The sequence below is a fragment of the Convolutriloba macropyga genome, chromosome 3, assembly GCF_964194025.1.
Source record: "Convolutriloba macropyga chromosome 3, txConMacr16.3, whole genome shotgun sequence".
Lineage (NCBI taxonomy): Eukaryota > Metazoa > Xenacoelomorpha > Acoela > Convolutidae > Convolutriloba > Convolutriloba macropyga.
The window spans coordinates 35470937-35483392 of record NC_134470.1 but is presented as its reverse complement, the minus strand read 5'-3'; the positions used below and the strand labels follow the sequence as shown (position 1 = coordinate 35483392).

Sequence of the window (12456 nt, the reverse complement as noted above, 5' to 3'; positions counted from 1 at the left end):
ATCTTTGTGAGAAACAAGGAACCACATATTTTAACTGTAACGAAAACTCAAATTTTTTTATCAAAACACAATTGTAGCCCTAAAGACATCAGCCATAAAACAAAATCAACAAAAGAAATACTAATGGAGCGAAAGTAGGTTAATGAGCACTGTTAATAATGAGGCTAAGATACCTGCTGACGACAATTAGAACAAAAATTGGGACGTTCAAATACACTTTCTTAAAAAATAATTTATTGAATGTCATTTAAACAGATAGCTATAGACTGAAATCAGTAAATAGATTTAATAAAACATTCGTAGACGCAATTGAAGCCTTTGTTTTTCAAGAACACGCCGTATGACAAAAAACAACCAATTAGAGGAAAAAACAAAACAATTTTGTGAGAGGACGTTTTCGCAGCCGTTAAAACTATAAGCTATTCAATGAAAACATTCACGAGGTCATTTTGCACATTCTTTTGATGACAAACTGAGCTGCCATTAATGGGATAGTTTGAAAAAAGGTCAAATAACAAAATCAAATATTGGTAAATATGCAAAAAAAAACTTTAAGAAATTTTGTAGTAAGAAAGCCAAGAAACCATTAGTTAAATATAAAACCCCTATAAAGGGCGTTCTTTACTTCACTCGGAATAAAACTGGCCTTTTATGCATTGAGATGAAGCTACATATGGACAGAGAAAAACACAAAAAATTGTCAAAATTCAAATCTTAACATTTTTTAAAACAAATATATTCAAAGTCATAAGAGGCGTTCGATACCAACTGAAAGCATTTCATATGTTCAACCTGAGCTGCTAATAAAATAATTGGACCTCTCGTTAATAACAAAAAAGTCATGCAGCAGCAAACAATGACAAATGAAGGCAAAAAAAAGCAAGCAAAAGTTTTCGAAATTACAGTCAAAGCCATAAAGATTACGAGCTCTCTGAAAACAAAATGTTTTTTTTGCCTCATTTTAATGAAAACAGGATCAGTCATTAAATGGGTTTTAATTTGAAAACATTAATGTAAGTAATCAACATAATAAAAAACAAAAAACTTTTAAAAAATTTTTAAAAAGACCGAGCCCAAATATAATCCGAAAAAATATTGATTTTAAGAATCGAAGATGGGTTCAAACGAGTCCTCATTTGCTGTGCGTCCAACAAAAACAAGTTATTAATCTATATATTTGCAAATTAGATCATAAAGCAAATGAAATTTTTCAACAAACCAAAAAAATTGATGTTTTCTGCACAGTTATTAAGACAATTTTTCAAAAAAACCTGCAAAATTTTAATTCAAGAAGACTACTACAAGAAGTGAGAGTGCAACTTACTTTTTGAGGAATTTTCAATGACTGTGACAGCAGATTGTGGTCCTTACTTCTGGCATATTTAAACAAAGTGGGATAAAAAAGCTTATTTGGTGCCATTTTCGATTAAAAAAGACTGAAATTCGAAAAAAAATTAGCAATTATTTAAACCATAACACTACGAAAAAATCAATCTGCAAGCCTCCGCTAACCCTAACGGTATGATCAATAAAATTTTTGTTGGAAATTTTAGCAAACTTTAGCAAAATTGACAAAAATTTGGTCAAGAAATACCGAAAATGTGAATAAAAAACGAATTACGTCAATTATTCACTAAAGTTTAAACCTCGATAACTCCCTGTAGGAAAAACAAAAAAAATCATATTTTACGCTGGACGGGTTTTCTAATGATCCAGTCTCAATTCCCTCCGATGAATATCTCGATCGGCCAAAAATGACTGAACAAAATAAGCCCCAATTGAGTATATAGTTTCCTCCCCCAAGTGGGTCGGAACAAACATCGGTTTTATCAGCACTTTTTATATAATTGGGAGGCATTGTTTTGAGAGCGCGTGAAAGCGAGACCAACTTGGCCGGAGTGGGGCTGCAAGTGGGGACGGGAAGGAGTCTTAAACTCCCCCCAAGTATAAGCTATTCAATGAAACCATTCACGGTCATTTTGCACATTCTTTTGATGACAAACTGAGCTGCCATTAATGGGATAGTTTGAAAAAAGGTCAAATATTAAAATCAAATCTTGGTAAATATGCGAAAAAAACTAAGAAATTTTGTAGTAAGAAAGCCAAGAAACCATTAGTTAAATATAAAATCCCTATAACGCGCGTTCTTTACTTCACTCGGAATAAAACTGGCCTTTTATGCATTGAGATGAAGCTACATGTGGACAGAAAAAAATACAAAAAATTGTCAAAATTCAAATCTTAACATTTTTTAAAACAAATATATTCAAAGTCATAAGATGCGTTAGATACCAACTGAAAGCATTTCATATGTTCAACCTGAGCTGCTAATAAAATAATTGGACCTCTCGTTAATAGCAAAAAAAGTCATGCGGCAGCAAACAATGACAAATGAAGGCAAAACAAAAGCAAGCAAAAGTTTTCGAAAACACAGTCAAAGCCATAAAGATTACGAGCTCTCTGAAAACAAAATGTTTGTTTTTTGCCTCATTTTGTTGTAAACAGGATCAGTCATTAATTGGGTTTTAATTTGAAAACATTAATGTCAGTAATCAACATAATAAAAAACAAAAATCTTAAAAAATTTTGAAAAAGACCGAGCCCAAATATAATCCGAAAAAATATAGATTTTAAGAATCCAAGATGAGTTCAAACGAGTCCTCATTTGCTGTGCGTCCAACAAAAACAAGTTATTAATCTATATATTTGCAAATTAGATTATAAAGCAAATGAAATATTTCAACAAACCAAAAAATTGATGTCTGCACAGTTATTAAGATAATTTTTCAAAAAACCTGCAAAATTTTAATTCAAGAAGACTACTACAAGAAGTGAGAGTGCAACTTACTTTTTGAGGAATTTTCAATGACTGTGACAGCAGATTGTGGTCCTTATTTCTGGCATATTTAAACAAAGTGGGATAAAAAAGCTTATTTGGTGCCATTTTCGATTAAAAAAGACTGAAATTCGAAAAAAATAGCAATTATTTTAACCATTAGACTACGAAAAAGCCAATCTGCAAGCCTCCGCTACCCCTAACGGTATGATCAATAAAATTCTTGTTAGAAATTTTAACAAACTTTAGCAAAATTGACAAAAATTTGGTCAAGAAATACCGAAAATGTGAATAAAAAACGAATTACGTCAATTATTCACAAAAGTTTAAACCTCGATAACTCCCTGTAGGAAAAACAAAAATAAAAAAATTCATATTTTACGCTGGACGGGTTTTCTAATGATCGTCTCAATTCCCTCCGATGAATATCTCGATCGGCCAAAATTGACTGAACAAAATAAGCCCCAATTGAGCATATAGTAGCTTCCTCCCCCAAGTGGGTCGGAACAAACATCGGTTTTATCAGCACTTTTTATATAATTGGAGGCATTGTTTTGAGAGCGCGTGAAAGCGAGACCAACTTGGCCGGAGTGGGGCTGCAAGTGGGGACGGGAAGGAGTTTTAAACTGCCCCCTCAAACAATGATTTTGTCTTCTCAGCATTAAAGACTAGTAAAGCTAAAAGTGAACTGCTCATCGACTTTGTCCTCCGGTTTTCATCTGTTTATCCCGTTTTAGAACAAAAAGTCATATGGTCATATCAAAGGTCGGTTTTACTAACGCTTTGCACTACTTGAGCTCCAAGATTTTCCCATAAAACAGAAATGAAAATGAAACTGTTTTTAGGCCAGCAATACAACCTCTCCGTAAAACTCCCAATATAGATAAACAAAGACAAGACAAAGTAATTGTACGATTTATCAGATCCAATTGGATAATAATTATGAAACTAAAACTCCATTGACATATACACTAGAATGCATCGTATAACAATCAGATCATCTGCAATAGAGAGACAAACAATTATTTCAAAATATACATCACATAGACAGTCAGTGAGACATTAATTTGAATATCTACTATGAATAAAAATTTATATAATTATTGGTTTCAGTTATCTGATATGATTCCATGCTATATAAACAGACTTGATTTTGCTACCGCCAACCATCTTTAATTTATTACATTTGCATGTTAGATATCTTTCATATTTCAATCAATGATGAAATACGTTTCATTAAATTGACGACTCTTTCAATCCGTTATTTTACCAACCTACAAAAAGTCGAATATAATTTTAAAACTTTTGGTTACTTCTTGTTTCATTATTACTGCATTTTTATACCACGGTGTTTGAGTGCGTAGAGGCGATAACAAACTGTCAAGAATTGACATTTGTTCAGAGTTTTCAAATCTGCGTACACTTCAGGTGGTGCAAGATTTTAAACTTAAGAAGACCAAACAAAAGCAGCAGACTCTTTTAAATACCACCGCTTTTTAAACGTCTGGGAAAACTTATAATTTGAGATGGTTATAATCGATTTACTTATTAAGGCTGCTATGGTAACATCAGACTGTTCGCAAACGTAATATTGTGAATGTCGTTTTGCACTACCTTACAATTAAAATTGTGCATGTATTTGTACATAGAAAAGATGGCATTTAAACTGATTAGTCTTTCACTGCACCGTTAAATTGCTTGTGGTATAAGAACAAACTAATAATTAATCTACAAAGTTGAGAAGTAAGGCTATAAATACAAGACAGATTACATAACTGGCTGATTCACTGATGATTCTGTTACCTTATAGGTAAAGACCAGAATAACTAAATGCATTATTGAGCTACAATAATTTGGCTCGCAATGTACTTTTCTTCTAGACTACTTACAAATTAGGCATTGCAAGATTGCAGGAATTAATTCAAACAAGGATCTTTTCGAAAAGCAACCTCAGTTATTGAATATATGGGATCATTCCAATACAGTCCATGTGTCGTTACATAGCAAATTTGTGAGTTAATATAAGACGGGCTTTTGGCGGGTTGCAAACTACGTGCTCCCTTTAAACTTGGGGGGGGGGGGGGGGGGGAGGGGTGCATAAACAGAAAAGATCCACACAAATTACAATTGGTCCAACTTTCGATTCCACTAATTTAACTCAATAAATTGAAGCAACTGTTTCTCCCAGATACTTTTACCCCAATTTTTAAGAACCTACATAGCACTGTGGATATCGCATCAAAGCATCTCTCATAAAAACCAAATCTTTCTATTTTGGCCGCATCGTTGGGATGTGAAACTTTTATGCCTTCCACTATGAGCATAAATTCTCTTTTCCATGTCTTTAAAACGTTGAGAAAACAGGAGCACAATCTAATCTAGAAGCAAACTACACATGATTTATGAAAGCTTATTTGATTTGGATTGATGGCTTCATTTTCACAAAAACAGAGGCTGAGATCAACAAATGTTCACTTGATAGAATTCTCATATTCGAGCTGGTTGAATACGGGATGCATCGTATCCTTGGATCAAATCATTTTTCAAAAAATCTGATAAAAGGTTATCTGGTTTTCTGAATTTTATTCGAGCAGTATCGTACTGTTGCTTTTCGATCACTTTAAAATTTTTGTTTCAATTTGGAAGCTAGCTTAGACTTCAAAATTGGGCCTCCTTCGACCACTTCTAACAAGCAAGGACGTCGTTTGCTCACAATGAAAATTTTAACCAAATCAACTGTTATAGCAACTCAGATAGCTCTAGAGATCTTACACATCGTTGCCAATTGTACACTAATAGATAACTGCATGAGGTGAATGATTAAGTTGTGCAGGACACCGTCTGAGAACAGAATAGTTGAAATGAGAAATGAAATTGAAGCAATAGTTAACTACTGTAGATTACGCCCGTTGTCAATCCACCTCTGAGCATGTTGAACTTCCATTGGCCGTTGTTGATGCAGTCGCACCGAGCACAGTTTTTAGTCTCTCACTAAGTGGACTCTTGTACTTGTAGCCACCCTCGCCGTCTTCATCAAAATCCTGAAAACATTGGCTTGTAACTTTAAATGTATGAATTGCAGATTACATCACAATGCGAATAAGTTGAATCACAGTTTGCTGTGCCAAGCACAGCAATTGCTCCAACAAAGACGTTCTTACCAAAAAAAATGCTCCATATAAGCCAAGAAGGGCAAAATTTGGTACAACCTAGGCACTATTGAGAATGTGCGTCTCAAACACGTGCTTCGTAAGATGGTATAATCGATGCTTGCCCAAAAAAGCTGCGATTGATTTGCATGACTGAACTGGCAACCAAACAAGCATTAAATATAACTGGCATATTGCCAGAAAATAGCTGCGATAGCATTATAGACATGTAGTCTCAAAATACGAATGATAAGAGACCTAAAAATCTGAAGTAATTATACAAATTTTTGTGATGTCTGAAATTTAGACTTGTTTACTATGAAGTTGCACTCAAATAATCTTCAATTAGATTAAGTTGACTTTTCAATTGTTCCTTTCAAAGTTGAACCATTCAAGATTCAATTGACCTGAACTTTTCTGGTCAACACAAGTCAAAATGAGAGAGAGGAACGTGTGACCACAAATCTGTTCACGCGAATGAACAAAAAACTCCAAGTGTACAAGTTTACAAATCACGCTACTCCCACAATTTTTAAAAAATTGTATAATTAAATGAACAAAATGCTGTTTTTTTAAGTGAGCGTCACGGCGTTATGAAAACATTAACGACATAAAAAAACAGCTGCAAAGAATCCGGAAACGACTCAACAGAACTACCGAACAGCAAAAGCACAGTCAGCAGAACAAAACTAAAGAAGCTTTGAACTCATTTGTTACAACTTAGCTGACGAAAGACAACTCAAGCAACAATTCAATTTGAGAGCCAAATGTAAAACAAGGAGGCTCGTTAAGGAGGCTGCGTTTGCACATGATGTTCCGAACCGAGCATATCAACATTCTTTACTTAATTGTCAACCAAATGACGATAAAACAAAAATAGATATTTCAGGTTAAAACAACCATTACACAATCTAACCACTAATTGAATTACATAATGCCATGCCTCATTACAGCGCCAACAAGATCTGCCGTTAAAGAGACTACGAGAAAAAAAACAAACAACAAAATTAGCAAAAATAAAAATATCACGGCAAAAATTGAATATCAAAATTTAAAAGCACCTAGTAACAAAGACAAAATGCAGTCAGATAAAACATTAACTACACAAATTTACTTTTTCCTAACCATACAGCAGATGGAAATTTTTCTTAATGAGACTAGGTAACAATTCGACAAAGATGAGGCGAAATTCAAAAATTGATCAATATTTTTTAAACCAAGAAATTCCAAAACTTTTAAAAAGCATTAGCTTTTAACTAAATAAACCTTGACAAATAACTAAAAAGTTATTACGAAACCAAAAGGACCTGTCTTTGGTTAGACTAAGCCATAGAAACGGACTAAAGATGCAGAAAAATTCAAAAAATTACAAACGATTTGCGAAAACACAAACAATTGATACCATTTAAGTCATTAGCTATTATCTGAATATTATGTACTTCTTTTAATTCAATTGTCATTTCTCCTATTTCAACTAAAGGATTTATACTGAGATATTAACTACGTTTACCTGGGCCACATTTGAAAACCATTGGGATCTGTTATTACGCGATTGTGTTGAAAGAAGAGTAAAAGAAACACAAAACTGACCACTCAAAAAACGTTTTCAAAAACGCATACTGTCCAACAAACGAAACGTCAGTGACAAATCACATAAGTAGATACGTTATTTTTTGAAATACAGAAATTGGACGGGACCTCTCAATGATGAAAATAAGTTACAAGTTGGAAAAAGACAAAACAAAAACTGAAAAGTTTGAAAAAAAAATTGGAAATGTATATCATAAAGACTATTCGCTAAAAACTGAGTGCTTCGGGTAACATCATTCATTCAATCTTCAATTACAAGCTTATGCGACCGGTCAGCAATTTACGGCTACCTAAAGAACAAAAAAACAGGAAAAAAAATTGCAATATCAAAAAAAAAATTGAGCGAGAAAAGTGTCGAAAGCATTAAAAAGTGAACTTTTCATTAAAAATTTTTCTTGTTTCAAATAAATTTTGAGAACCCACGAAATTTTTGTGAAAATTCATAGTATCAACGCCATACAATTCAAAAGCTTCCAACGGAAGCAAGTATATACAATAAATTGATAGGACGACAAGGTTGTTTGCCATTCATATTTCATCAATAAACCATTACAACAGGTTATTGACTATAAAACAACAAACACAGGCAAAAACGAAAAATTCAGTAGAAAAGCGCCTGAAGAAAGTGTCGAAGCAATTTAAATCATAAGCTTTACTCTGCTATGATCCATTGAACGTATCCCCTAAACCAATGGGAACTATCAGTATTAGGATAATGTGATAAGATTTCAAAAGCAACCAAAAATAAGAAAGAGTCTCCAAAAATTTTAAAAAAATTATGAAAACCCTTGGCATTGAAGTCTTAAAACTATTAGGTAGAAGATAAAACCGGAAACCAGATCCATCTTTTATGCAGTAGAAAAGAAGGGAGTCCTTTCAATACTGAGACTGACTCACAGTTCACGAAAAAAGGTAAGATTGGTTAATGTTTAAAAATTTTTCGAAACTTAACAGCCATTAAATTCAATAGCTTTCAACGGAAGTCAATAAATACAGTCCGATATGCCCCAATGGGAGAAAAAGACATTTTTCATGCATAGTTAACCGATAAAGCATCACAAAAAGTCTTATGACTATGAAAACAACAACAAAAACAGACAAAAACCAAAAACTCAGTAGGAAATGCGAGAAGTAAGTGCCGGAGCCATTTAAAACATAAGCCTTTTTCTGAAAAATTCACCTGTGATCCACTGAACGTCTTTTTCAAGCCAATGGGAGCTATCAATATTTGGATAATGTGATAAGAGTTCAAAAGTAAACAATAATACGAAAATATCCACAAAAATTGAGATCTTGTGTCATTGAATTCATATATCCCATAGTTAGTAGATAAAACCGCTAACCAGATAAAATTTGGTTGCAGTAGAAAAGAAGGGGGTCATGTCAACACTTAGACTGACTAACAGTCCACGAAAAGTTTAAGATTGGTTAATATTCAGAAAAATTTTCGAAAAATTATTTTCAAAGTCTTAACAGCCATTAAAATCACTAGCTTTCAACGGAAGTCAATAAATACGGTCAATTAAAATCTGATGTGAGGACAATGACGTTTGTCATTCATAGGTAATCAATAAGACATCACAATAAAACTTACCACTATGAAAACAACAACAAAAACAGGCAAAAACCAAAAATTCAGTAGAAAAGTGAGAGAAGAAAGTGTCAAAGCCATTTGAATCATACGCATTTCTCTGAAAAATTTATCAGTGATCAACTGAACGTATTTTCTAAGCCAATGGGAGCTATCAATATTTGGATAATGTGATATGAGTTCAAAAGTAACCAATAATACGAAAATAACCACAAAAATTAAAAAAAAAAATGAGATCTTGTGTCATTGAATTCATATATCCCATAGTTAGTAGATAAAACCGCTAACCAGATAAAATTTGGTTGCAGTAAGAAGGAAGAGGGTCTTTTCATTACTGAGACTGACTTACAGTTCACGAAAATAAGTTTATGATTGGTTAATGTTCAAAAAAAATTTAATGTTCAAAAAGAATAATGTTGAAAAATTATTCTTCAAAAGAATTAACAGCCAATAGCTGACAATTCAAAGCACTAGATATGTTCACTTAATGCTCATTACAGAAAATATTGCACCTTTAGTCAATGAGTTCATGCCATAGGACTCCAAAAAAGTAGTAATTCCTCAAAAAGAAAATCAAATTTTCATTTAAAATTACGAAAACTCAGTGTCGAATCCAAAAAAAACATGAGCGATTCTTTGAAAACGACTACTTTTGTTCATTGGGCTTCATTTGACTGTAAATGAGGTTTGTCGTTAACGGAACCTCGATATGAAAAATGACTAATCTCTAGGTGACTCAAAAAACAAAAAAACTGAAAAATTTTCTTTAAAAAAGCTCTCAAACAGAATTCGATGTTTTATAGTGAATTTCACTATGAGACCAGAACTAGTGTTTTTATCGCTTTCAGTCTATTAGGAACACATAATTGGTTCATTTTGTGGTATGAAATGTAAACTTGAAATACAATTTATAGAAAATGACTTAATTTGAAGAAAAATTACACTAAAAGTGAACAAAATCATGCCAAATATCCCACACAAAACTTCAATCCTCGATAACTCCTCGAAAAAAACGAAATTCAAAAAAATCTTTTCAATTTTGAATTCTACGCTGGAACAGCTTTTTAATGATACCACTCACATTTCTCTACGATGAATATATCGATCGGCGAAAATTGACTGAACAAAAAAAACCCATCTGAGTATATAGTTCCCCCCCCACAATTGGGTCGGAACAATTATTGAAGCCAGATATATTTTAGAGACGATGTAAATTTTGCAAAAACAAAATATTTTGTTGAGAAATTTGGTTGCTGCGTCCCCATAGTCAACAGAAGCTTGCAGTGGAAAATTTATCAATTTGTAAAAAAGAACCCTCATCCTTCAGATCATTTATGCAGTCTCAAAAAAAAATAGCTTGCTCAACGAAAGACCATGCTCATATTAACAACTTATTAAAACTCTGAGAATAACATTTTCCCGTAAAAACAAAAAAACTCTAAAAATGAAAAAAGCTTCTGAAAAGTGAAAAAGAAAAAGGACACAAAAATCTTGATACTGGAAAAAAACTCTCAAAGACTGTTGTTAAACTCCAAAAGGTTGAAATACCTATCACTACTGTTTAAAAAAATCAGATCTCCCAGAAAGACAAATTAGGAATGCTTAAAGCAGACAGGAAAGCAATGTAGCTAACAATCTTAGTAACCATAAAAGAACAAATCAATGAAACCAAACTGCAAAAATAGAAATAAAACAAAAAACAGGTTCTTGCTTCTCGCAACACACATGTCACTGATAGTTCGTCTATGTTCGAGACCGTCTGATCAACTTAGTCTCAATATGGAAACCGATCAGGAAAAAGAAAGAAGATATAAACGAATTATAAAATGTAATCCCAGAATATTCATGGACAGATTATCATTTAAAAAATCCTCTAAACACTCAGCCTAGATACCAAAATCAGTTAAGCAACCAAAATTTGATTTGCGAGTACCTATGATAAGGATTTAGAAAAGAACTATTTCACTAAAAACACCATTATAAGCAAAAGCGAAACAAAAAACCAAACTCAAACAGAACTCAAAAATTGAAGGAGATCCAGACAAAACGCATAAAAATTTCCATAGGTTACGCTGCTACTAGCAATCAACAATCAGCACGAAAGGAAAAAAATAATAAGACAACAAAATAAAATCCGTACGAAAAACAAGTTTGAAACCGAAAGCAATGATTTAGAAAAATGAGAAAAAAAGATAAACATGACAATTCGCCGCTGTTGTTGCATACTTGGAGCCCCAGCATTGTATGAGACAAAAGGAGGAATTGAAAATAATCCGGTACACAATTCTAAGTGTTACGGTGAATGTATTACAGAATATCGTTCACAATTCAAAGTGCCAGAAAAATTTCCCGTAACCTTTGCAGGGAGGATAGTCTTAACATCAGGAACTGATGATCGTTCGGTTAAATACCAAAGATCAATTCATCGTTCATTTCTCTCATCAGCATCAGAAGCTGAGATAAAACATTATATAATTATATCTGAAAACAAGGAGTCTATTCTCAAAACAAAAACTACAAATAATAAGGCGAAAACGACAGAGTGAGATTCGGTCACGAACTTGCTAGGGAAAGAAGAGCATCAAGTTAGCTGAACGTCATGCTCTGCCATTGAAGCGATATCAATGTGATTCAATAACAAACGAGTGTCTGTGATGGTATTGCCCAACGCTATGGCCGGGATCCGGTTAAATGCCATCCGTGTACGCGTGCAACAACAACTGAGGATGACGCAAGATTAGAGATCATAGCTAATGGTCTTTGACATTGAGTTAAGATTAATGCCCATTTCGAAGCAAAAAAAAATCAATCCACTGGTGATATTTGTGCATACCAATATCAAGAGTCCATAAGAAAAATATATACGAGAGCAAAGAATAATTGATGTGGAGAAAGCCACTTTCTGTCCATTAATCTTCGCGCTGGTTAGAGCTCAATAATCTGCATCCGAGTCTCTAGGACGCTAAGGCGCGAAATTGACGTCGACTACTAAATTTCGAATACTAAAAACTTCGACTACTAAATTTTACAATATTCTCTTCACATTGCTACGTACCAAAAAAGTGTTGCATTTAGTTCAAGTACTGGCCTGGATGACATTCAAAAGCCTCCCCTCAACAACGGAAAAAGGAATAGTTCTATATAAACGATTGAACAAGAAAAACGAGCCCGAAAAGCACAAAAACGGACAAATAGGCAAAAAAAATCGAAAAAAAGCCAAAATTTGATGTAATTTCATCAATTTTCGTGGACAAAAACAACTTTAAAAAATCAATCAATTGATATGGTTA

General features: G+C 33.3%; 1 protein-coding gene across 2 annotated transcripts in view; it reads right to left on the bottom strand.

The window, feature by feature from the left end:
* Positions 1–5489: 5489 nt before the first annotated feature.
* The window catches only part of LOC142336166 (oxysterol-binding protein-related protein 9-like), a 61819-nt gene continuing 54852 nt past the window's right edge, over positions 5490–12456 (bottom strand). Inside the window, exon 9 of one of the 2 annotated variants that reach the window (XM_075384778.1) lies at positions 5490–5877. In XM_075384778.1, the coding sequence (XP_075240893.1) occupies positions 5749–5877 (129 nt within the window). In that variant the 3' untranslated portion in view covers positions 5490–5748. The remainder of the gene's footprint in view (positions 5878–12456) is intronic. The other variant, XM_075384779.1, reaches the window with a different exon arrangement.